At 35.5% G+C, this 27,159-nt stretch overlaps 3 protein-coding genes and 1 pseudogene across 3 annotated transcripts; 2 read left to right on the top strand and 2 right to left on the bottom strand.

Annotated features, from left to right (window-relative positions):
• The first annotated feature begins 962 nt into the window (after nt 1–962).
• LOC129319204 (protein MIZU-KUSSEI 1-like) lies at nt 963–4,219 on the top strand. The gene is made up of 3 exons (XM_054964203.1): nt 963–1,487; nt 2,902–3,655; nt 4,083–4,219. The coding sequence occupies exons 2-3, from the start codon at nt 2,913–2,915 to the stop codon at nt 4,111–4,113; spliced, it is 774 nt and encodes a 257-aa protein (XP_054820178.1). The 5' UTR covers nt 963–1,487; nt 2,902–2,912; the 3' UTR covers nt 4,114–4,219.
• A 1,654-nt stretch (nt 4,220–5,873) lies between these two features.
• LOC129320854 (probable glucan 1,3-beta-glucosidase A) lies at nt 5,874–11,819 on the bottom strand. Its single transcript, XM_054966508.1, has 10 exons — nt 10,652–11,819; nt 10,420–10,535; nt 10,194–10,313; nt 9,071–9,256; nt 8,321–8,479; nt 7,634–7,803; nt 7,394–7,549; nt 6,529–6,881; nt 6,266–6,445; nt 5,874–6,170 (listed from the first exon to the last, which is right to left on the bottom strand). Exons 1-10 carry the CDS (start codon nt 10,725–10,727, stop codon nt 6,085–6,087), a joined length of 1,602 nt encoding a protein of 533 aa, XP_054822483.1. The 5' UTR covers nt 10,728–11,819; the 3' UTR covers nt 5,874–6,084.
• Nucleotides 11,820–16,536: 4,717 nt separating this feature from the next.
• LOC129321036 (uncharacterized) lies at nt 16,537–17,385 on the top strand. Its single transcript, XM_054966765.1, has one exon. It carries the CDS (start codon nt 16,669–16,671, stop codon nt 17,221–17,223), a length of 555 nt encoding a protein of 184 aa, XP_054822740.1. The 5' UTR covers nt 16,537–16,668; the 3' UTR covers nt 17,224–17,385.
• A 13-nt stretch (nt 17,386–17,398) lies between these two features.
• Nucleotides 17,399–20,063, bottom strand: LOC129319774 (monofunctional riboflavin biosynthesis protein RIBA 2, chloroplastic-like; annotated as a pseudogene).
• Between the last annotated feature and the right edge of the window lie 7,096 nt (nt 20,064–27,159).

Here is a 27,159-nt window from a genome sequence, read left to right as displayed (position 1 = left end):
GCTTCGTCCTCAGGAGTCTCATCTAACTGGAACTTAATTTGGGGTGTTACAATCTAAAAACTTTAAAAGTGGAGAAATGGTTGTACTTTTCAGCAAGATTTCCAAAAACTAGATGATCCTACTATGAATATACTTCTGACTTGGAAATCATTTGTGATGATTGAAAATTATTCATCTCATCTTTATGGAGCTGCTAATTCAACTGATAAATAATGGTACTATCCTCCACATGGGTGGCTAAAATTTAATGTTGATGATGCAATCTCTGTTACCTCAAACAAAGCTGGATATGGAGATGTGCCCAAGGATAGCGATGGTATTTGGATTGTGAGTTTCTTTGCATCTATTGGTCAATGTAGTCCTTTTGGAGCTGAAGAATGGATTGTTTTTAAGCGCATTTGTTTGGCATGGGATATTGGCTTCAAGAAAATTATTATTGAATTTGATTCAAAAAACTTGGTGGATTTAATTAATGATTATCCTAAACAACCATATAATGAAAGTCTTGTCTTCTTAGAGATCTAATATCTACTCAAATATAGCCAGAATGTTTGTGTTAAATTTGTTCCTCGTGAGCAAAACATAGCGGACTCCCTTGCGAAATTTGGCATTTCCAATTCCGCTCGTTTTGATTCAACTCCCCCATTTTTGAGGGACTTAGTGCAAAAGGATTGTATGGGATCAAAATCTCCTGAATTTTCTTAATTTCTTTGTATTTGGGCTCTGCCCCCTTTTATCTATCAAAAAAAAAAAAAACTCCAAAGTATGTGCATGGGCGCGGTAAACACGAGGACCCAGACAGCGAGACGGCACACGCAGTCCTGTCCGGTGCACATCCATGTGCCAAATATAGCTCTGAAGACACACGAGCCATGCGCCATGCCATGCTCTAATTTTGACTACATGCCAATCTATTTATATGGACTCTTCCTCCTTTTTGGCCCTACGTTTCTGGAGTTTACCCCAACACCCCAGAAGCAGAGCGTGACATTCTCGTGTTTTTCTTCCCTATGTACGTTCTACCACATATGGAGGCTGCCTCGTCCACGGTCGTTCGTGTCCATGAGCTGTATCTTTGGACAAATTAATTAAGCAGTGGAAAAATTAAACTGCATATTTGAGTGAAATGTAACGGAAGCCTGGGAGGGACAAGAGTGGAGGGAACAGGCTAGAAAGCAAAAGGAGAAGCACACTTTTTCTGGTTTCCTCCGCACACCACGCTCTGCTCCTTTCACATGCCTCCTTCACCTAATAACACTCCCGACTCCTCTTATTGCTGCGCTTTTCCTCTTAAAATTCAAAGAAGTGGGGTTTCTTCAATAATTGAGACAAAAGTGCCTTCAAGAATCTCCTGAATATACGTATTCTTCTTGTGCTTATTGGAGATGGCCATATTCACTCCAAGTTTAACAGTTGTATATTTAGAGCTTTTCGTGCCAAATCTAATGGCTTAATCATCAGGTGATGGCCCATTACAAGTGGCGGTGGTACGGACATCTCATCTATATTCTTCTCCTAGCTTAGACTATATAAAAACTATTCGCGTATAGTCTCTCGTACAAATCACCTCATCTACGTGCTCTCGAAAATCGGAATTTTGATGATAATCTTGCTATTTGTTCTATATATCCGTGAGAGAATACGGGAGCCAGTTTTCCGGATATTATTGATGATCACTGTCATAGTGTCATGCCTTCCGTCTTCGCCGTTCTAGACGGGAGCTCTTTTAAATATAGAATGCCGGATAATTATTTTTTAGGTAGGGACATGTAATTAACAGGATTATAAGGTCTTGGTTACCAGAATGAGATTGATTGAAAAAAAATAAAAATAAAATGCTAATCAAAATATAGAAAAAAATAAGCAAAAAATATTCTTAACAGAGAAAGATAATTTAATTCATGGGTTAGGAGTCACAATTCATAATATTTTTTTTAAGTGTCATAATTCTCATGCTTGTAATATATATTATTTAGTATTAAATTCAATCATGCTCAGTAAAAATTAAATCTTTTTTATTTTAATTTTTTCAATTCATTATAATCACATCTTTGTTAGCAACTAAATAGCATCTAAAGATAGGTAGGAATAAAACTAGCATGGGAGCGGGAAATTGCACTAATTTTCTCAAAACCGGGCTTCACGGCTTTTTGATTTTCGGTCAGATTCCAAACATTAATTAATGCTCGGTATTGGATTTTCTTGTGTTGCTTTTTTTTTTTTTAATTTTATTATTCAATCAAGGCCAATTAGAACAAATTCAATTTAATATATTAATCATGTGCAAGAATTTATACATTAAATCTCATGCACTCCAGCCTATTAGATGTACTCTCGAAGGAGAATTCATGTCGCGGGTGTGGGCTCATCTTGATCTCGCAGGATAGCCTGTCCCTGGGTTCTTTCTCTTTGGATCGTTCTGCTCCATGTTCGAACCAAAAAAACATGTAAAAAAATTCATTGGGCAATATAATTTAAAATAATTCAATAGGATAAAACATGAGCGGAACAGCTTCATTATTTTACCCAAGTTTATTTATCATCAATTTACCTCTCGGGATGAACCAAATATTTTTAACCCAAAAACAGAAACCGAGAATGACGACGGTGAGGCCGTAAGGACTTTAAAAGCACGTTAAGGCGCTTTTTATGGTCCCTATGACCATGAGCGTGCGGATTTTTGCTACAGAAGTGGTAATGAACAGTATAAGATGATTATTGTTTTTTTTTTTTTTTTAAAGAAACAGAGAGAGAAGAGAAGAGTTACTCAACTGCCTGCTCCGCATGAATTTGGGATCTCTTCACTCCTTTTCTTTCCATTTTTCATCATTTTTTTCATTCCCACTAATCATTAATTTTATTATTTAAAAAAAGTATTTAATAAAATAATTTGAAGGATAGGAATTGAAGAAATGAAAGAAAATGCAAGGGAAAAAATAAAAAGACCCCTCTCCCGCTCCGCATCCGCTATATATACATCCACGCTGGGTGGCATACATGCCCACAAACATACAGCAATGGACATGACCACCGTGGGCGCCGCCGCCGCCGCCGCCACCGTGGACTGCCACAAACAAGTGCGCTCGTGGAGGCTGCTCCATTCCCTGCTCCAACTCCTAATCCCCACCTGCAACTGCACCTTCCTAGAAGACGACAACGACGACGATCTCATCAAGCCCCGCACTCTCCCGGCCTCCACCATCACCGGCACTATATTTGGATATCGCAGAGGCAAAGTCAAATTCTGCATTCAGCTCAACCCTCAGTCCACCAATCCAGTTCTGCTCCTTGAATTACCGGTCGCCACCAACACTTTAGCCAAAGAAATGAGAGGAGGAACGCTGAGAATGGCTCTAGAGACCGCCACACCTGGCTCTTACTGCAACCTTTTGTCGACTCCTTTGTGGCGTGTCCACTGCAACGGGAAGAAGATGGGTTACGCTGTCAAACGGGCGCCTTCAAATAGCGATTTAGAAGCTTTCAATGTGATGCGTTCCGTTGTCGTGGGCGCTGGTACTATCAAACAGAATGAGCTCATGTTCCTCAGAGCCAAGTTTCGACGAGTTCGAGGTTCCTCTAACTCTGAGTCCTTCCACTTGATTGATCCCGAAGGAAGCGCTGGCCAAGAGCTCAGTGTCTTCTTTTTTCGCTCTAGGTGACCACCCCATGCTACAGTAACTGAATAACTTCCTTTACTTTTTGAGCATGCTTGATTGTATAGCATGGCTTTATCGATCCTTCGAACCTGTTGAGCTCATTTGGGAGGAAATATATTTTCAATCATTTTAGCCGATGGATATTATTGGCTTTTTTCTTCCTCCTCTTCCAGTGCAAATTATCAATACGTATAAAGATGATGAATTAGTTCTTGTATGCATGGTATGGTAGTCGCTGGTGTGAATGATCGTCGTCGTCTTCATTAATTTGGTTATCTGATATCGCTAGTATTATTAGTTATAAGATGCCGTGTATGGCCGAAAGTGTTAATAATAAGGAACGAGCAAGTTTAAAACTGATGAGCTAGTGAGTGTCATTTAAAGCTTACTTATCGTTTATAAGTTCTTTTTTATTCTGTGGGTCAGGACATCATGGTTGCTCTTTTTTGGCATTTGAGGAATTGATCACAACTTCAATAACAATATTTACTGCTGCTTCGGCTACCCCCACATCTGTTTCATGTCACAATAACTTCAATTTGTCAATTGTACCCCCGGCCGACTTTTCATTCATGCCAAAGAAATATTCTCTTCAGGTGATTCTTGTTGCATTGTTGACCTCCATTAATTTCTTCGACTTTATAACTTGAAGATGCTTCTTTTTATGTATATCTGGTAATTGATAAGTTATTTGGTGAATAGATAATAACATTTACAAAAATAGAAACAAGCATAGTAACAGCTTCAAAATTATATCATACTTGAGTTATTCTATATTCATCTGCAAAGGATGTCTTAAACTGCCAGTTCATGATATTCTCCGCGTTGCTATTATTGCATGAAAATGAAATGATGAAAGCGATCTCGGAGAAATCATAACATATACATGCTGCTTTATCACTTCTCCTTTGAAAGTAATTTATCGTAAATAACTGAAAAAATATCAAAATTATATAAAAGGAATGGAGTTGAGAATTATAAAGACAAGTAAAATAACTAGAGACTGAAAATAAGAATAACTTAAGTTAAATTTATTAAAATTTTTAAACTTTGAAGAGAACAACTGTACATAAAATTATTCATGGTTGCGTTAATTACTAGAAAATATGGAGCTATTGGGTTAAAATGTAGGACAGAGTAGAGATATACAGTGGAGTACAGGTCAATTATGATTAGATTCTTTTTTAAAAAAAATAGAGAGAATGATTGGAAAAAGTATGTAAGAGAGAACAAAAGGAAATAAAGTAATTGGGTCTTTTGGACCTTTAATTTTTAAGGATGAGAGTTAAAGTGCTAAAGTAAGCGTGGAAGATATATTACAATAAGAAGTCTCGAATATGTGGGGGTATTTTAAAATGGGTATCTGAATCTACTTTATGTGAGTTGTTTCTGATTCTTTATGTCGCTTCACTCGGAGAGGGACACGAAGCCCTGGAAAATAAAATTGAATTAAATTGAATCAAGTCTTCCATTTCGTCATCCCCCTAATTGAAAGCATCACTTCTTTTTTGAATGCATTATCTCGCCAAAGACTGTCCTCAAATTAATGGTACCATTGCATCTTCAATAATAAACAAAGTTAATCAGAACTAAGACCGATGAAAAAAGAATAAAGTGGTTCTCAGGTTCTAGATAGCATATAAAATTAAAGTTTATTCTGTATGATACACTAAACATTTGAAATTAAAAACTAGCTCTCAATCAATAGGATTTGGTCTGATAGAGAAGAAGTTAATCCTTCATAACACAACAAACATAGATTCAAGTTCTCGTTAGAAGAGGTGCTCCATTGATCTCTCAAATAAGATTGCCTTCAATAAAAAAATGCACATGCATAATAAAAAAATTGGCTTTTTCTGGGAACATGTTACATTTTGCCATTCCTCTAGACGCCGTACGTCGTCTCTGGTTACTCAACAGTAAAAAAGACTCAAGAATCTTTATTCAAAAAGATAAAAAAGACTCGAGAATCTTGCCGTTTTGATTTTTTCTTTTTCCGATTATAATGGAAGTTTATTTAGGTCCTTAGATTACATTTTTTTCATTCTAGATTCTGCAACTTTCACATTTCAGGTCTTCAGTGGATATTTTTCTGGGAATATTTTACAGTTTGGCCCGGTGATCGAGAAACTTCACGCACTGGTTAATAAAAGACAGTTTCATAAAACATGATAGGTTACAGACTATCTTTGCATGAAATGATTCATTTTTAGAAAATTTTGCCTTTTGGCTTCTTCTTTATACACAATACAACATAATCCATACATATCCATCAATGTTGCGTTCTACAAATTGCAAAACAATATTAATAAGATGGTGACTTCCCACAAAAAAAAAAAAAAAAACAGGGAAAAAAAAGTCCTCAAGAAAAGAGCAGCGTCAATCCAAACCTCAAGATATAGATTGTGCAGAACTCAGGCCTGACCTCTCATAAATAAGGAAGAAAACAAAACCACGCAGATGCCAATCCTAAAAATCCTAAGCCGTTGAAAATCTGTATGCTGGGTGAGTTACCTGAATGAATCAATAAAATATGCATCAAGATTTCCAAGATCACCATATTTGACATCAATCTTGTTACTTCTCAAGACATGAATCAAAACTATTACCTAATTGAAGATAGTTGTTCCTCACGCTCCACTCAAAATCCCAATGCTTCCTGTCATTTTTAAGTGTCCAATAAGACCATCCAAAGGAAGCTGCGTTATATACTTCTAACTGTGCCCTTCCAAAATTTTGGTAATCCGTTTGAGATCCGTTCGTCAAGTTCCACTCATTAACCCATTCCCCTGAAATCACTTCCCGTACAAGTTACGATTCCTTCTTCAAAGGGATATTGAACAACAGTTACTGTCCGTGAGACTCAACTTACCCACATAAACAAGAGGGCCACTCCCATCGTTCAAGGCCTGCAGCTGAGCTTCCCTACTTTCGTATATGAATTCGATATTATCCGCAGCACTCATATTAGCGAAAAAATTGTCGAAAAGATTGTAGAAATGCAAATCCACAACCACATTGTGAGATCCTATGTCAGCCTGATAAAGTTCCATAGGATCTGCATTGCCAATTCTTTGGCAAACTATTACATAAGCTGATGGTGAATATTTCCGAACAATTTGGTAGCCTTGTTTGTAATATGAAACTAAAATATTTAATGGAACAGTGGCAGCTGATGGTTCATTTAAAAGTTCAATTCCCAGCAAGGCAGGATGTCTTGCATATCTGCACATAAAAAATCAGTGTTCAGCATGACAGCAAACTCACCGAGCAATTGCTTAACCATACAGCTATAGTATCCAGTAAAGAAGGTTACTGCACTCAGGGTAGAAGTTCAGTGACAAAAATATCAGCATCAAAGTTTCACATGATGATTTTCACGAGAAAGCTATGATCGACAAGTACCAAAAACTATGGCTGTATCTAAAGCAGCAGGGGGAACGTTATTTCACAGCCAGGTAAGGTGGAATGGAGCTCCTAACTCTGAGAGAAGTGCCATTACTTTAGTCTCCACATACTCATCAAAATCAAAGTATTGTTATAAAAAATGTGTCCCTTGAGAGTTGTTGCTAGAAGTCACGTTAGTGTTCAGTATATTAATCAAGCATGAAAACATATTAGCCTGCAGACATCGATCAAGCAAGAAATATCCATGAAGTCCAAACAAAATTCTGAGGCACATGGAAGTTGCAATTCAGTGTCAGATATTTCACAACTCGTTCACACTCAGAAGATACCTGGAAACTAAAAAATCGATCACATGCAATGTCTCTGCAATGTAATCCGGATCTGTGGGCCAGCCCGTAAATCCATCTCTGCTTGCACTATGTTCCATCCCATTTTGGGAACCAGGGGCAGCATGCAGGTCAATTATGCATTTTATGTCATATTCTCTGTAACATGATAACATTGGAAATTGTCAGATAGATACAAAAGTGCCCACAATAGTAAGAAAATACAGTGAAGGAAAGACCAACTGCGCCCATGAAAATGCATTGTCTAAAGCTTCAAGACTTCCTTCAATAAACGGAGCTGGAGGATCAGGATCAAAAGCAATCCACCAACCAACTGGGATCCTCACAGTATTGATTCCGTGTCTATACAGAAAGTTGAAATCCTCTTCAGTGACAAAGCTACTTCTATGTCTCTGCAGTTACAGAATGCCAAAGGATCACTTGGGAGCAAAGACTGCTATTTCATCTTTCTGGGTTAGAAACTCTACATATACCCTAAAGAGGGAACTAAATAAACATATAAATTTTCTTGACATACAAAATCCAAAGAGGTAGCTTATACTAGCTATGCGCTAGATAAACGGTACAATAAGATTTAAAAACTGTCGATATATACAAAGAAGCTGACTTCATTTGCTAGATAAATGGGGTGAGGAGTTAAAAAGAAATACATGGAGAGTCACATTTACAATAAAATAGGTTTCATTGCTTAAGGCCTTAAACTTTTTCAATGTACGACATAAAATAAATAAAAAAAGGCTATTTCACACACAAGAATGTTTAAAACCCTTCCCATCACCGACCCCCAAATGAATAATTCTAAACCAAACATATTCCTCTGCTAGGTAATACAGGCGCACCAAAAGCATTTTTGACCCCTGGAAATTGACAGACGTGTAAAGAGAACATATTTGCTACATGTGGTTTTACCTTAAGAACCTCTTTCGCACGATCATGACCATATCCATTTGCTAACTGGTAATCTCCATGTATAATATTTTCTACAATTGTCATTTCAAATGTGGCATCATTATCATCCCATCCTGGCACACCTGGATAGTCTGCTGTAAGCTGACCACCTGTTGTAGCCTATAAATATCAAGTATATATAATCAGGATAATTTGATTTTAAGTTATCACCATGATGGTTTACACCGTAAAATCATTCCATATGGCAATTCAACATCTCTTAATATAGTATTCATGCATAAACCAAATATTAGAGATTTGAACAATATATCAGGACCACAGTGGAAGGTAAAAGTCATGAATGTCAGGGAGCTACAAAATACCTAACAATCTGACTTACCTTAAGAGTCTAAAATTAATGCCATGCAACAGAGCCACTTGTAACAAACATTCCATGACAGTAAAACTAACAGAATAAGTTGCTGACTGATTTGACAAGAAATGAAAAACAACTGCAGTATTTAAAGATTTTGAAAAACTCCATAAACCTAGAGCCTGGTAAAAAAATATACAGAGACTGAATTTGCATGGTAGAGTCCATGAACACATTGGGGACTGTTCCGAACAACATTGTTATACCATCTTACATTTATTATTCTGATAAACATAGTGCCAGAAGAATGCTATAACAACACATGAACATAATTTACATGCAACCAAAAATAGTCTCCTTTCACTATATCTTCAAGAAGAAATCAAGAGAACCAGTACCTGCAGATATGCTCCATTCTTAGTTTTAATATGAATTTTATCGTTCTCTTTCCTTTCAATGGAAAATGATTCTGATGTTGAAGGTAATTTTGCTGTTGCCGAGACAGAGCACCCATCCCCATTGCATGTTAAAAATTGGCCTTGGGAGGTGCGAAATTGAAATTCAAATGCTGACAATCTCCATAACTGCAAAGGGAAAAGATAAATCATTTGACTCTTCATACACCACTGTAACATAACTTCAAAATTCACAATATCATCATTCAGTTTGAAGCCCTGCTGAAGTTACTGACGGTTATTAAATTCAATTATGCATAAAATTACACAGTAAAACAGCAAGTGAAAAAAAATTGTGAAAATGAGAGGAAATGAAAGTCATAGCTACCATCATACAAGTATCCTCTATTAGGATAGCACAACATAAATCAATTCTTCAGTCAATGACAAAAAAAGCCAGAAATTCCAATTTTTTTCAACAAAGAAATATCTCGGTACTCAATAGTCCTGGTTAACAGCTGGTCTGTCAGTGCTTCCTTCGTCTTGGATCCTAAAAGTATCTGAACATTGAAATACAGAGAATATGGGGTGGGAACATTTAATCCAACCCCTATTTTTCTTTATGCCACTTGGTGCAAGACTAAAAACTCATCCTTTTGTCATTGTCTAGTGCACTCAAACTATCAAACACTGATAACTTTGTAGCAATTAAGAATGATCCAAGTGACAGGCTAAACTTCATCTTTCATGACAAGAATTTATTGGTTGTCTTGAAATTTGAAGCAGTCTATACGGGTCAGGTCTTGTTTGATTTTCACTACAAAAATGAGCACTGTTTATTATGTGTTCTTACTAAGCGTCACTTGTTATCAGAAGTCGACCAGGTTAGTTGCAATAGGACACTTCAGTTGGCACTAGCCGTAATAAGCCTTTTAGATTGATTAATGTTATAAATTCAAACTGATGACTTTAAATAGAATTCTAATGTAAATGCAGAACAAGATAATAAGATTCAAAATAATAGCTAGTATGCCGATTTTAAAACGTACAATCAACGCCAGATGCTCATATATGATCTAACACTTGCATAGAAAATTAATACACGAAGAAATAGTTACCGTCTTACCCTGAAGGTTTCCCATGAAGATGGGACGTCTCTGTCAACTGAAACATTCATGCCACCCCCATTCTCAGCAGACACATACTTCTGCAAAGTCACTGACTTAAGTTGAACCTCCGTTCCGTCCTACATTACCAATGCCAACTTGCGGATCAGCCGGATCAATCAGAAAAAATCCCTAGAGGACCGATCACAGAATAGAACATGAAAATACAAATATGCAGTAGCTCACAATCATGTCTCCATTGGCAATGCCATCGAACAATGAAGGCTTAATCCAACCTTCAATGACCAGCCACCCTCCTAAATTCACGCCTCTAACTTTGGAATCCCCACGCAACCCCTCCACTTGAACGAGAGAAACAAGTAAGATACTTGGTTTATAGTATTATATCCAGACATTCAGAATGAATTAGGAAGATAAATACCAGACAGGTAAGAAAATTTAAGTAACAAAAATTTACCCGAGTATACTCCGGAAGTGAAGAGCCAACAACAGAGTAGAAATGCGCATGCCCATTTGGTAAAAACAAGTTCCATCAAGAATGCGGGTCACAAAATCTCCCGAATGCGAGAATGCAAAATCCTTCATACGAAAAATGAGAAGCCCCTGTTGAGCACGGAAGGTTATTCAATCCCCCAAAAGTCCCACTTGGATGAATATTGACAATTCCTTCCTTATCACTCAATTGATACCAAATTCACCTTTGCAAACAAGCATAAAATTATCATTTGGTTTTGGGATTGCTTCTCTTAATTACTTAGTTTTGAGCTGGTTCTGACAATATTCATATAGTCCAGAAAAAACAAGCCTACTAAAAAAGAAGAAAAGAATAACCTAGTGTTTGAAAACCTATCAAAGAAAAGAAAAGGCGTTCACATGTAGTTTGTAATCTGAAAAGAGAAAGGATTGGAAAGAAAGAAAAAAGAAACTTTGCTTGGAGATTTGGAGGTGCTTGTAGGAATTAGGAACAGCGATTTTTTAAAAATTAATTTTTTATCACGCGTTTTACTGGTAGGAGGAAAAAAAGGGTGAAATGGTGCTAGAATAGTTGGATTAAGTCGATGACATGGTAAAAGGCACATCAATATTGGACAGGGTATAAGTTCGGCAGCAGCGAGCAACTAAAAGGTAAAGAAAAAAATGGAATGCTCTGTAGGCTCAGCAACTCCTCCAGATACTTGTCACTGCTTCAATGGATTGATCAACAGCCTCCTCTGCTTCTAATGACCGTTTATAAAGGCTAGAAGCTTTAAACCTTTCTTGTCCATTTTCATTCCCTTAGAAACACCGAGACCTTTCTGTTTCGACGTCACTTCATGTTTTTTCCTTCTGTGGTGTGGGGGTGTTAACAATTAAAAAAGACGATGCCGAAGCTGAAGAAGGTAAAATTCGACAATTCAGAGGCGAGTTGAAGTTGCGACTGCGATGGACGACGGGGACAAGGTGCTTTTTTTAAATTTCTCATACAAAAAACAGATCTATCGTAATTATAATTATATCTTTTCCCTTCCCCCCTTCTCATTCTCAACTAGATAGTTCTTCCATTCTTCCATTCTCCCGGTTTAAGTTTGAAGAGCTACTGTGAATTGGGATGAGTTCAAGCTATTTTGATCCATTTTACTGTTGTTATCTAAATGCGGAGCCTGATTTTTCAGTTAATGATAATAACTGATTTTTTTTTCTCCGTTGAACCTAGTTTAAAAAAAAAGTAATTAGAGGTATATGTGTTTCTGAAGTAAAAATTTAATAAATTTAAATAAATTAAGAAAAATATTTTTGTGTAAATATCAGGATATTGAAATTTGAAAGAAACACATATCTCAATAAAATAATAAAAATGATTTTAAAAAATAATAAAAAGGACATCTGTCTAAATAAATAAACAGTGACATGATTTTAATTTTTAATTTATTAAATGGAACTGTGGAGTACAATTTCAGGGTTGTCATACATAGCAAGAAAGTGCGGAGAAAAATGCAGGGGATGGATACTCGAGGAAGCAAGGAATGATTAGAAAAGGTTCATTGAAATGTTTTAGAAATAAAAGAAAAGAAGTGAAAAGGTTCTTGCTGGCTAGAGATGAATTTCCATCCTATTGAGATTTTGTATGAATGTCACGAGAGATCTTTTTAATTTAGAAAATGACATCCTCCTCACTGCCAAAAACTTTGTCTAGATGACTCCATCATTATCCACACTAATTAGGGAATAACAATTGATTTTATTTATCCCCCCACTAACATGGAGGATAAAAAAGGTGGATCAGTGGCAAGTTTTAAAACGAAAACACTAGCAGCGTAAATTTTACTGTGTTTGGATTTCAATTAATAAAAATTAATTAATAAAATGTGATGATAATTTAGATAATATTTTTAAATTTATTTTGACAAGTACATATGTCTGAATAATTTTTTAGAGTCAATTATAAAGATAAAAAATAAAAAAAATGTTTAAATATTATGAATTGATTCTCAAATAAAAAAATAATTTTTTTTTAAAATGAAGTTTTACAAGTGAAATAAAATTTTATAAAATTAAAAATGTTTAGATAAATTTATAAAATTATAATTTTGTCTCAAAATTTATTCCAAATGGAAATCCAAGCAGACTTATTATATTGACGTCAATGCAATTCTAAAAGTAATAAATAATAATATCAAAAGGTGTACTGAGACAAGGAAAAAATCAAAGCAATGATAGCATCCGAGCTGCAAATCAACCGCCACTTGTGGTTATTTACAGACGAATCCCTTTGTTCCTTCAAATTACAGGTGTTCAGAGAATTTTATTGGGAGAATTGCACTGCGGGTCCTGAAAAAATAAAAAATTATACTCTAAACTCAATATATTTTAATATTGCACTACAAGCTAAGGGCCTTTGTTGAATTTTTTTTTAAGAGTAAAAATATAATTTTACCCTTATGTGATTTAAAAACTCAAATCATGCATAATAGGATGTTCATAAATGTACAAGCATGGATATTGTTTATAACAATATCCATGCTTGTCCAATTGATCCATAAGTTAAAATATACATTGCACAAAGCATGTACAACATAATTTCTATTGATGTACAATACGATATTTATAAATTCTCAACATAATATTCATACATATATAGTTGATCTATCAGTTAATTAAATTAAAGTCACATAAAGCATGTACATAACAATATCCACGAATGCACAACATGATATCCATAGATATACAACATAATATTCATACATTCTTAAATAAATGTCTATATATATATATATATATGTTATCTGCATCACTTGTACATTTTATTAAATCTACCGATCAATTAGATATGCCTAGACATCATGTTGCGAATTTATGAATACTGTGTTTGCATCGATGGACATTATGTTGTATATTATCTAAATGTTCAAATCATATAAAGAAAAAACTGTATTTTTGCTCCTAAAAAAAATTGCAATAAGGGCCTTTGGGCTTGCAGTGCAATAGTAGAATTTATTGGGCCTACAATGCAATATTTTGCTCTTTTAAGGCCTATAGTGCGATGCCTCCAGTTTTATTCTTTGGGATGGGCTCTTTTGTTTTTTTTGTAACTACAGGATGGCTAATTTAAGTCTAAATTGAAATCCAAATACAAGCTAACATATGATATATATCTAATGCTAACGCATGGTGTCCCCATGATGCCATACTAAAATAACCCACCATGCCGCCTTGTTTTATGGATTTATCTGCATCTAAAATTCTATCTGTCAGAATAAAGCCTGATGTGAGTGAAGAATATGTGCAGATACTTGCAAATTAATGACTTTTACTATTCACTCACATGTTACGTATCATATCAAGCCAAACAATATCAAAAGAAAAAGAAAAACAAACCACCATTTTCAAAGAGTAAATCCACTTTATAATAATTTGAGAGTCAATTGTCATGGATCATTTTTCTCTTTTTAGAAAGCTAACTTGCTAGGATGTGCAGCGCACTCGCTTATACGTCTAGAACCATTCTCGATTCAATCCGTGATGCTCTCGTCATGAATGGCCTACCAACTTGGCAAGCTTGTGCCTAATTCTGATACCATCTTGTCATGAAATCAATATTATCTCTTAAAAAATCTAACCTATTGAAATGTGGAACGCACCTGCTTATATACCCAAGACCCTCTTAGGTCCCTTTGATGTGGGACATGATATCAAGGTACGTAAAACCGGACCGGTCATGGCACTGAGTCACGGGCTAGTGGTTCAATTAGGGTTGAACCAGTGGCAAATTGATCATAATTAAAATAACATAATTTAAATAAAAAGACATTAATTATAAAAAACATTCAACAAAATTCAATCACTCAAAAGTCTAATAGTAATAAAATATAACACTTTAAATATCTATCATTACAATTACAACTCTTCAATCTCAAAAGTTTAGAGAAGAGATAGAGATAGAGCTGGAGAAGAGACGAAGATTGAGTTGGAAAAGAGACAGAGAGTCAGAAACTAAGCTGGAGAAGAGATGGAGATAACAGAGACAGAGATAGAGTTGGAGCCTGGAGAAGAGATGCTGATTAGGTTAGGGTAAGAGAGGAGAGACACAGATGAAAGGCCGAACTAAATGCTGTTTGAAAATCTGGATTGGACTTAGCATGCTCTACCTCTAATTTCTCATTTTTTGACTTCAGTTTCACTTTTTTTTGTTATCTTATTTTTGAACTCAACACTTTAAAAAATCAAAAATAAAAAAAATCTCCTAAAAAAAATAACCCGATTGACCTAGTCAACCCATCGGGTTATACCGGGTTGATCAGGTTACACTGATTCATTTCCTCACCGGTTTAGGAGTAAACCCAGACCGGACAAGGGACCGGGTCACCGATTTTCGGGTTGACCCGGCTGGTCCGGTCCGGGTTTCAATACCATGCATGACATAGTGCTTAAGAAATAAGCAATAAGCATGTCGTTCAATGTTTGATACCTGCTTGCAAATGCCAATCAATTTTGGTCATTTTCTTGATAAATGTATCATAAACAGTCTTGGCCAAATCCTAAATAAAAAATAATTAGTTTCTTATAGAATTGGTCTTATTGCTAAAGGGAAATAACACAAAATGATTCCACGCAAACAAAGGAGAAGGACAAAAATATAGCATGGGAATTTTTTTTTTGTATAATTTTTAGGCCTGCATGCAATGATCAATTACTTTTGGGCTGACCGATGTATATGACCTTCAAAGGAATGTGGAAGCACAAGAGCCTTTGACCTTAGATGATAGCATACAAGAATCAGAGTAAAATAGAGAGCCGAGAAAGAAAGGATTTGTTTTCAACTACAAAGCAACCTTCCCTATAGTGAGCAAGCCTTTTCTACATACAACTTTCAGTGCGTTTGTGAGAGATACATGACATGCCCCTCATAATTCATGAAAATGCAACTGACTTATATATCATTTTGTTCCATTCTCATTAACCCATTTTTAATTTTCTTCTCTAACTGATTCTAACAACCAGAAACATCCATGAAACTATCTAAGCTGCGATTTCTACTTTCAATAAGTTTCTTGATCGAGAAAAAAGGAATTTTGCACTCACAGCACATCAAAATTTATCGGTTATTTAGTAACAAATAATTTTTTTGAGAAAAAAGACAATACAATTCCTTCAACTTATGTAAATGACAATTTAATCATTTGAAAAGTTATAATACCAATGATGTCCCTATGAACCTCTTCATCAATGACTTTCTTAGAAAGAAGACCATTTTACCATTATTAATAAATTGTAATTTTTTATTCAATTCTTGTAATTCTTTGAAGAAAAGTTATGATTTTTTAAGTAAAAGATGTGAAGAGAATTTATTATTTTAAGAACTTATTTTTTTATAATAGAAATTATACTCGATAAATTGTAATTTTGTATTCAACTCTTGCAATTCATAGAATAAAAATTATTATTCTTTAAATAAAAGTTACGATTGGGACTTATTTTCAATAATAGAAACTACACTTTACAAGTTATGATTTCTTGTTCAATTCTTATGATTTACAAAATAAAAATTATAATTTTTTAAATAAAAGTTGTGATTGAGTCTTTTTTCAATAAGGGTAAAATGATATTTTTTAAAAAAAATTATTGATAAAAATTTTTCTAAAGATTTTATTAGTATTATGATATTTTATAAAATTAAATTATTATTTATATAATTAAAAAGAATTTTATTGTTGGTTTTCAAGGAGCTTTTTGAGATGGTAAGAATCTTTTGAATTAAGTGGTATCTTGATTCGCTAACACGCAAGCAAAGAATTTTTCAAAACAATGAATGAATACATTATAAGCAACTTGAAGCGTAATTCAAATAGGAATAATTATGACAATTTCACGCTTTTCCCTCTTTACCAACCTCCCCCTCAAGGGCCGTGACCCCCCAACAACCTCTTTCTCTCCATTAACAAATAATCAAACATTAGCCTGAACCAGAGAATTGATCCCGGAGCAGTCACCGTCAAGATGATGGCTCTTACAGTTTCGCAGAAGCCTGTCGGCGCCAGCTTCGATCTCATGCAGAACTGCGATCTTCCTCCACCCTCCAAGGTTTTCAAGGGCTCAGATAATAAGCTCATGCTGTCCATGAACCGTAGGCCCTCTAACATTTTGGTTAAACGAGAATACACCGGCGAATTAGTCAATGACCAAAATGACTGTGACGGTAACCCCGATGTCTTGGAAATTCTGAAGGCGCTGCGATCATCGCAAGCACGGGAGAGAGAAGCAGAAAAGAAATCTGCGAGTCTGATCAATGAGAGGGACTGTCTTTCCAATGCTTTGATGAAGGAGGCGATGCAATTGTATGCGTATCAGCAGCAGGTGAGGTTGCTTGAGTTTCAAGTTTCAAGCCTCCAGCAAAAAATGTTTCGTGGATTTGCCACATCCGAGGAGGATGAAGGATCGACCAGGGAAGACGACAACGAAGAAGAAAAGATAAATCTGGTATGGATTCTGGCTTTGGCTCTTTCTTGGGGAATGGGAGTGGGCACCGCAATTGCTTGTAGATACTTTTTGTGACTTACTTATATGCAACGATTTAATTACCGAAAGAATCAAAAGTAAATGTGTAAATTGTTGAAGGAAGGAAGGAAGGAAATATGCTTTATTTTGAGTTGAATATAATTTGTGATATTGATATTTACAGCCAGAGAGGAATCATATAAAATTTTATTTGACTTAGCTCGGTGCTAAATTATTCACAACAGCAAGGCATGGTGTTGCAAGAAGCAAATATTTCCACTAAAATGGACCCACCACAAATCAATATTCGAGCTATATATATCATCAGAGGGGTAGTTGACCATTTTTTGGGCTTCAGAATGTTGCTCATAGCAACCACAAATTTTACATGTATCGTCCTCTCTTTAATTATTGGTGTCAAAAGAGGGACTTTTTCAGTGATTTCCAAACCATAACCTTTGAGCCCAACGTACTCAGCATGACTGTTTGTCATTAATCTCATTGTCTGAACACCAAAATCTCGCAGTATCTACAGTAGATTGCATCATGCTGTCAGCTAAGTAATGACATTTATGCCCCAACATAAATCAAGTCTCGTGAATTGGAAAGTAAAGAAGATATTACCTGTGCACCAATGCTACACTCACGAGAATTAACGGTTAACGGTAGTTTCTCACTAGTTTCAGAGGTCCCCAGCTCGTTTTCTCGTGAGTTGTAGGTATGGAGCTTGTGGCCTATGTCAAGACCATTACCCTCTTGTCCGCCTAGGTACACCAGGACACCCCTACCAGCTGCTTCAATTTGCTCCATTGTAATTGCTAATTTGTTTCCACAGTCGCATCTTGCTGACTCAAATATGTCGCCAATCGGACATTTTGAATGTACCCTTACAAGTATATCATGACCATTTCCTATCTCACCCTGTTAATATTAAGAGCATGTTGTGGTTACTCGCAGAAGAACTCTGGTCAACCGTGGAAAATTCGCCAAGGGAGGTGACTCTAAGGCATTTTCAATAAAATTCCTAGGCTAGGCGTATAAAAGCCCATGCAGAGATGAGGCGGAGCCACAAGAATAAATCCCACTATCAAACACTATTATAACCTTCTAGAGTTTCTGCTATAATCACATGAGTGAATCTCAATTCAGTTGTTTGAAACAGAGAAAGAAAGAAGAACCTTTGGGTTGTATCTAAAGTCTAGAAGAGGACCACATTTCCACTAAAACTTGGATACCAAAAGCACACATAAAAATCAAATTATGACGTGAACATTCTATACTTCTGGTGTGATAATAAATTCGCCGAATATAAAATGAGAGTTTTAAGTTGACAAGTCAATTTTGGGTGAACTGCTTACTTTAACCATGCCTATATGTTCAATCCCATCTAGACATGACCGATAGCAATAAGCTTTAAAAAGTCCCCACATGATAGGTATCAATGCAGATGAAGCACACCCTACCAACTTGCTTCTTTTTTTTGGGTATCTGCTAGTTTAAACCATGTAGATATTAGACATCATGCACTTGTCACTTAAATTCAAAGTCTCCAAAGTCAATAGTCCTTATGTGATCTGTGGTGCTGATTTCCAAATTGCAATTTGATTAGTGGAGAGTCAAAAATTCCAAGAAGGTTGGAAGACCTGAGAAAATATAAGGCAATGTGCAGACCTAAAATTGAGCTGAGAAAATTAAAGTTTGACCATTTATGAGATATACCTGATTAAATCAGTGACAGTGATGGATATTATTCTCAAGTCATGTTCCTATGCAAATTGCCGGAGCATTGGTAACCTAGCCATTGAACCATCATCGTCTACTATCTCACATAGAACTGCTACAGGTTCTAAACCCGCCAGAACAGCAAGATCAACGGAAGCTTCTGTATGTCCAACTATTTTAAGAACCCCTACCTCTCTGCACTTCAAAGGAAAGATATGTCGAGGCCTATTTGAAATCTTCATATCTGGAATTTCTTGATGCAAGAGCCAACACTGTCACCGCCTGTCATGAGCAGATACTCTTGTTGTAGTCCCCTTCTTTGCATCCTATATGCAAGTAAATTAGCATCTAAAATCAAATAAAAAAATAACCTGCTCTTCACACGGAAAAGAAAATTTGTCATGTATATCAGTTGGGGCTTGGGGTAACATCATTAACAATTAGGACAACGACAATGACAATTATGTACCACTATCATAGTAAACGCAGTGCACAGTTTTTTGTCATTCTCTGCGTGTGTCACCATCAATGGGAGTTTCAACCTCTCTAAGTCCTCTCCTTTCATGCTCACACACACTATCCCAGTTCCATGCTTCACAATAAATGCCATTGCTTCTGGTGCTATCATTGATGCTGCCATTATAAGATCCCGTCATCATTTTCTCTATCTTCATCGTCTACCACAATAACTAACTGCAAAATTTGTCCCAGAGTCATATTAGAGAGAAGGATATTTAAACATCCCCCGGGAGGGGAACAAAATCGTTGAAAAGGATTAACCTTTCCCTGGCGAATATCTTCAATGGCATCTGGGATGGGAGAAAATTCTTTGTGAGACTATCCAAATCATGTTCATTGATATTACAATAGAATTCCCTTGTTATAGGACTCGTTTGTTCTGAAAGTGTTCCAAAAGCAATTGCATCTAATTGCTGCAGGATTTGTAGTGGGTCAACCGCCTCTTTCAATGCCAAAGGGTCTTTTTCCAATTCAAGGCGAGATAGAAGATCTCCATCCCCAGATATTATAGCTCTTACTTTACCTTCAACCTTGAAACTGAAACCCAATCTTCTCACGAATCCCTTTCCATTGAGCGGAGGCACGCAATGCACAATGCTTTGTCTAACACACAGAAGAATCCATCGTCCGATTACATGTGAAATACCAATGATCATGAATGGCATACATTATTAATCGATTGGATGCAACATGGTCAATTTTAATATTTAAACGTGCTAGATTTGAAATAAACCATACATATTCAAAATTTGAAATCGAAAGGGCTCAATGTTAACTGGGTAGAAAGCCCAGGACAGTATATACTTAAAAAGTTCCCATGAATTTCTAATTTGTCAGGAATTTTTCCTAATTATCATCACAGATTGAAAGAGAGCACGGCACTGCATGGGCTTATAGTACAAGATTCATAATCCATATGATTAGCTCCTTTCCCTAGGTGTCTTGCGACGCACCTCATAATTTATTGGATACGAATAGCGAAAGAGAATCTGAGAAATATTTTAAAAAAAATAACAACGACGAAAGCTCACTTTGAACAGGTAGGGAAAGCCACAGAAGATATTCCGGAAAGGTGGCTTGCAGTGAACACAAAGGGATCTGCATCGTCTTACTATGCTTCGTTATGTGCTTACCTCATCTAACACTAGCCACAATGTCTGGTAAAGATGTAGATAAAGTGGAAAATGGGTTATTCAGCCTCCATTCAAAGGGAAACGCATCTAATCGTTACGTTTTCACATTTACCTAAGTATTTTCTAATTTCCACCCTCATCTGTTATACTCATCTGTAGAAGATTAAATGGAAAAAAAAAAAAAAAAAACGTTTCTTGATGAGAAGCTCTCGCTTTTTGTGGCCAATACATCAAAGCGCTCTCTGGTCTTTCGTTTTGTCCATTCTCTTTCCTCTGCAGATGCTACAGCAATCTTGAAGCGGCAAACTCATCTTTAACCCATAGCAATGGGGATTCAAACCTTTTAATTACTCTTCCTTGATTTAAAAGAGACAGACTTTAAAGACAAAAGCATGTGAAATCCTTAACAAGTGACGATGGGTTGAATGGATTTTTTTTTTTTTTGAATTTTACAACGTAGACATCGCAGGTGGTGAAATGTAAATTATTGTCAGCTTCTTGCAATATCCAGACCATTCCCTTGGCGTGATTAAGGATTATGAGATTATCCCTTACTCAACCTTATCTAATAAGCCCTCAAATGCGGACAGTTTTAACTTGCTTTCACTCCCCGGAATTATATTCGGCCTCATATGATCAAGGATTGCAGGTGCACTGTATTTAAAACTTCGTTTTTGTTATGAGTTATGACTTGTGAACTTCATTAGGCTGAACCTACGTTTTTGGTATTGTCTAGTTTTCCAAAAGGAACTTTCAATGCCTTTTAGACTTTTAGCTCCACAGCAAAGGTGATATACTGTTGTGGACGTGATAGCTTATAGTTACTAGACACTGTAGTAAATCTCGGGCAAGTAAATTTTGCCCTGGATGCTCATACCCAAAATAAAAAGGGAGAATCTCAATAAGGGCCACAGAATAAGATTAATAACATGCAAAGCCTAAAATATTCTAAAACTTTTTTGCATGCCCAAAAGCCTTAATGGCAATTAATTTTTAAAAAATTTATATATAGGTCCTAGAAAATAAATTTATTTTTATATAAGTCTCATAAAATTCAGAAATCATAATTAGATCTTTTGAGATCTAAATATAATTTAAAATTAAGATAAAAAGATAATAATATCTCTATTAAATATATATATATATATTATATTATATTAAATAATTTACAACTACTTTATCATGATTTTACAACTATAATTTTAACTTTTTATCACTATAATTTTATATATTCAATAATTAAATTGATCAGTTTAACTGTTAAATATATAAAATTATAGTTGTGAAAAGTTGAAGTTATGGTTCTAAACTACTAACAAAGTAATTATAAATAATTACTATTAAACTTTTTTAATAACACATGATTATTCAACTATTAGATATGTGAAGTTATAGTTATAAAAATTTAAAATTATAGTTGTAAATTGTGAAAAAAGTAGCTATAAATTAATTATTTGATTGACATAATATATGTTTAATAGGAATATTATTATCTTTCTAGCCTAATTTTAAATTATATTTATGTCTAAAGAGACTTGGTAGTGGTTTAGTCTAGTCCACAGAATTTATACATAATTTTTCCTTAATTTTTTTCATCAAATGAAAATACATGATTTTTATAAACAAAAAAACTCATAATCATTGAAGCTCTATCACCAACTCCAAAGTTGTCATTGCATGTGAAGAAAGGACCATCGGGCCTAGGGGTGTAAATAGGCGGGTATGGGTCACTCGTGGCCGAACTCGTTACCCGCCCGTTTGTGAGTAAATGGGTGACCACCTGCCCGTGCCCTTTTGTACCCCCTTTTTAAGCGGGTACAAATGGGTATGGGCAGGTGCAAGTGGGTATGGGCCACCTATTTACTTGTAATACCTATTTTTTTAAAAAAATTAATCAAAACATTTGCAAGCAAATCACTAATTAGTCATTAATTACTTAGTTACATAATGCTTTTGGGATTGTGTAGAAAATTGATAAAAGAATTATGGAGGGAGTAAGCAAGAGCAATAACCTCAGATTTTAGGATGAGAAGAAAGTAGTTGGTGCATGTGACAGTGGAAGGAGCTGTTCAACTACATGCAATAGAAGTGTGACGGTGCGCGCCTATGTGTTGCATTTGCTACAAATGAGGTTTATCGACAAAGGTGATAGAATTTGAAGTTGAAAACTTAGTGACAATTGAATAGGGGAATTGTCTGATCACTCGCAATCTTCATTGACTCATGAGAAATTGAACACTGATCACAGTAAGCATGACTTGTGAATGGAGTAAAGGTCGAAGGCAATAAGGGCAACTGGTGTTGGGCAAATATGAAAGCACAGGGTTCAGGACGCAGTACTCAAGCAGTTGCAACTCTGCCCCTCACGAGTCACAAAAGGCTAGGGCACGTGTGCACACTGTTCTAAACGTTTGGGTCTGGTACAGCCACACAGGACACAGGGATGAGGGAACCCAAACACATGAACACAGTCATACACTCATAGTTTTGGGTTTGGGAGTTAAGTCTTTGAATTTTTGCAAAGTGTAGACCACATGACAACCAGTAAGCTATAGCCCATCTCCACTGATCTATAGAGAAGTTTTTTAAAAAAATGATAAATATAAATGGGCGGGTGTGGGCTACCTAAGGTTGTACTTGTTACCTGCCCGTTTATTAACTTATGGGTATATACTCGCTTGTACCTATTTAACTTCCTTTGAGAACAGGTATGGGTTGACCTGTTTAAAAATAGATTGATCGAGTATGGGTGGGTTCATAGGTTTACAGGTAAAATGAACACCCTTAATCGTGCCAAATGTTAGACCTCCATCACTAATGAGTGGTCAACAATGGGTTGACTAAAGAAAGAGGCTAAGGGATGTTTAATCCCTTGACTCCTTGACTGTCAACAAAGAGGATTACCACAGAATTACTAAACACTTTTAATCATATATAACAAAATATAATATATATACTCCCTCTATTTAAAAATATAAGGTATTTTTAATCAAATTTTGCCTAAAATAATTACTTATCTTTAAACTAACTCTATTTTTTCATATTTACTCTTATTTAATAAAGTGTTTCACTTTAAAAAAATATAGAATGATCTATTCAATAAGGGCACTTTTAAAAAAAGATAATTATTATACTTTGAAAGACTAAAAACATCTTATATTTTTTAACATTCAACCCATCAAAAAATAAAAAGATATATATTTTTTAAAAGATTGAGTATATATGTATTTTGTTAAACCTAACTTTTTTAAATTTTTTAATAACTTGTTTTAAAATTGACAACTTTTTTATATATGAACAGGTTATTTCCGTATACATACAAGTGGTTGTTTGATTATGAACAATAATAATGCATCCAAGAATAACCAAAGTCGATAAAAATACTTAAAAATAAATTTATAACATATATATTTTCTATTTAGTATGATATTGATAAAATGTCAATTTTGAAACAATAAGTTGTTAGAAAAATGAAAAAAAAAGCTAGGTTTAAAAAATTGACAAGTTATGTTTGCATATGTACAACTGATTGTTTGAATATGAATAACAACATGTCTATGACAAATAATAACAAATCATGTAAATGTTTGAAAATAGGTTATAATATATACTCCTTTTGTTTAAAAATGTAAGTCATTTTTAACTGAATCTTATCTTTAATAAAATAGTTACTTGTCTTTAAACTAATTTTATTTTTTTATAGTTATCTTTATTAAATAAGGTGTTTCAACCTAAAAAAATTAAAGCGATTTATTCAACAAAGATATTAAAAAAAAGATAATGATTAGTATAAAAGACTAAAAATACTTAACATTTTTTAATGTCAAACTCTTTAAAAATATTTTATATTTTTTAATAAATTAAATATTATATTTTATTATATATAATTAAAAGTGTTTAGTAGTTCAATGACAACCCTCTTTTTTTTGACACCCAAGGGTCAAAATAATCCCTCTAACCATTTCTTGAGTTGACTGAGTTCCGGCCTCCAGCGCAATGTTGGTCTTTTCGCTGGCGGTAGCCGCTTCGACATCAGTGATGGAGTTTCGACAATGGTGAGTTTCGACAAGAGGGTTTTCATAATTGGACCAAAACATCAATTGCCATTGAGATTCTTGAGCTTGCAAAAGGGTTTCAATATATTTTAAGCTTTGCAAATTATTAATTTAATTTTGAAGGCCCATTGACATTTAATCCTTCCGTGAGAAAAATAGGTCACTCCAATTTCATTGCTGCTGGATTTTCCATCTCCGTTCGCTTTTTGTTGTTCTTGTCCATATGTTAATCCTTTCATAGGCTTGAATATTGCAATCACACCTTTAAACAGCCATGGCAATAGCAAAACACATCCTCTAAAATTCAAAAGAGAACAATTGGGCACAAGTTCGACAGATTCGGAAGCATATATAGCATCCAGCTCTGGCATCATGATAATGATTATTGAAATCCAGCATTCAACTAAACCAGGTTTTGTTTTGTGAGTGGTGGAATAACCGGACAAGGTGTAATAATTTCGGGATTAAAAAAGGACGTACAGACTTCTCTAGTGGGTAAATGGATCTTTCTTTTTTTAGATGAACGGATATTGTCTGTGTAAAGAGTCAAAAATAGAAGCCTTCCATCACATTACTCTCATTTACGGCACCTTGGCGAAATTATTGTTATTTTCATTTCTCTATTCTGGTTTTTAACCTCTCTCCCATGTTCCCACTCACATTCTATGCTTAACTTCGGAGGAACCTTAGAGGCGCAGAACTTCAGAGTTCAGACGATCTGCAGCTGTCACCTGAATCTTTCTCCCGAACATTAACATATAACATTTAAGCTTTTCTAATATATACCAGGGGAAATATAATCATATAATAGAAAACTTGTAAATTTGTGTGTGTGTGACTAACATATAATTGGCACCAAAACAAGTTGAGTTGATCGATCAATTGAAACTTGGCACATACTTGTATTTTCCAAATCCGCATTCTTCGGCACAAGGAACTCTTGTTGATAATCGATTCTTGTTTTAAAAATATTGCGACACCTAAATTTTCTAGATAGATCTTTAGTTTAAATTAGACGTGAGTTCTGTGTACGGCGCTCATGGATTTTAAGTTAATTATGAATAGTGTAAAGGATTTTAGATTTTATATTGATGAGTTTTACCGTGGTGGTGAGTATAAGATTACAAAAAAGTCTCTCGCATGACATAAAAAACCGTAACTAGTGAACAACTCGATCCAAAATTTCAAGTTGAATTGTTTATCAACCGGACATTCTCTGCTTTTAGTGTGATAGAGAAAGGAGAAAGGAAATGATAATTTAAAAAAAAAAAAAACTGCTAGTGGAGTTAAATAGTAAAGATGGAAAACGAAGTCCTCAAAAGATTCTGTTTCCCCTTAACTTTGATTCTAGTCTTTGGAAAGCACTCACTCAATTAAAAAAAGTAAAGGGAAGAAAGTTGCCTACCACAATGGGGTGTGCGCTGTCAGACAAGCACACACTCCTAATCAAATCTTTTCTTGACCTGTTACCTTCTCTCAGTTTTTCCCCCCTTTGTTTTGTACGGGACTCGGATATTAAACAAAAAGGCGTCTCTGTTTCCTGCTCTTCATGGCATTGGATGGGAACAGATGAAGAAAATTAGAAAACGCAAGAGCCAAACCCCGTGAGAATATCTGCTACTGTGGTCGCTTACGCTGGATTCGGATTTGTGCTGATTAATGTGGCGCGTTAGCCTTATTTCATATTCACGCATGCACGGTGTCTTCTCCTTGTTGCATGTCCATAAAACGATTATTGGCACGTCAAGGCGAGGATGGATAGCAGATGGCGTCGTACGTGCATGGGATTGAAGGGCTCTGCCAAACCTCAGCCTTCATGTTATGATGCTGCATCTGCCTGCCGAGTCATCATGCTTGTGTGCCTGGTCCTGGTCCCAGGGACTACTCCGTGCCTCGTAATTTGTTAATTATGAATTTGTGAACCCGTTCGCTGCATGGTAGGCTGTGGGTCCTACATCAGGTAGGTGGCCCGCACAGGGAAAATGTTGGCATTGATATGGCCGTTGATTTCGCTAGCTTGATTCCGATCCAGAGTCCTGACATTCATTTTCTGGCATTTCTGCCAGGCGAAAATACGACCTATGTGTTGAAAGTCATTCAGCCTATAAATATGTCTTTTCAGTCCTCTTAAAAAGCGGCTTTTGCTTCCCCATACAGACAAATCAATTAATTTAGCTGCTATGCTCTCCCCATATTCCTATTCCTATGCGCCTCTGTCAGGTTCTTCTCCCCTCTTGGCGACTATTTTTGTTCTGCACATGCTTAGATAAATGGCCTGTCCATTTAGCTTCGCAACCTAATTATAAAGGGGAAAACATACTCTATAATTTGTTGCATCGATAACCCTCTCCGAGTGTTGGTCACCCCTCCCGCTTGGTCATGGTTCCATGATGAGCCTTATATGCTGCAAGTGAAACATCCATCTCCGTGTATCGTTATCCCTGAAATATTTTATACAAGATTTGAGGAGGAATGATTGGAAAACAAATCGAGAAGAGGCAAGTTGCTTTGGAAGTCGGAATGTCCAATGAAGAATGATTAGAGTTTGGAAGAAATAAGGCGTT

The sequence above is a fragment of the Prosopis cineraria genome, unplaced genomic scaffold (assembly GCF_029017545.1).
Source record: "Prosopis cineraria cultivar Desert tree isolate PC_DT_omini unplaced genomic scaffold, ASM2901754v1 PC9, whole genome shotgun sequence".
Classification (NCBI taxonomy): Eukaryota; Viridiplantae; Streptophyta; class Magnoliopsida; order Fabales; family Fabaceae; genus Prosopis; species Prosopis cineraria.
The sequence above is the reverse complement of the archived record's forward strand: the minus strand, read 5'-3'. Positions and strand labels throughout refer to the sequence as shown.

Coding starts and splice junctions, on each gene's coding strand:
- LOC129321036 (XM_054966765.1), top strand. CDS start 16,669: ATGATGGCTCTTACAGTTTCGCAGAAGCCTGTCGGCGCCAGCTTCGAT.
- LOC129320854 (XM_054966508.1), bottom strand. CDS start 10,727: ATGGAACTTGTTTTTACCAAATGGGCATGCGCATTTCTACTCTGTTGT. Junction 10,314..10,419: donor TTGCCAATGGAGACATGATT/GTGAGCTACTGC, acceptor TTGGTAATGTAG/GACGGAACGGAGGTTCAACT. Junction 6,882..7,393: donor ATCGATTTTTTAGTTTCCAG/GTATCTTCTGAG, acceptor TTTTATGTGCAG/ATATGCAAGACATCCTGCCT.
- LOC129319204 (XM_054964203.1), top strand. CDS start 2,913: ATGAAAGAAAATGCAAGGGAAAAAATAAAAAGACCCCTCTCCCGCTCC. Junction 3,656..4,082: donor GTCTTCTTTTTTCGCTCTAG/GTGACCACCCCA, acceptor TCTGTGGGTCAG/GACATCATGGTTGCTCTTTT.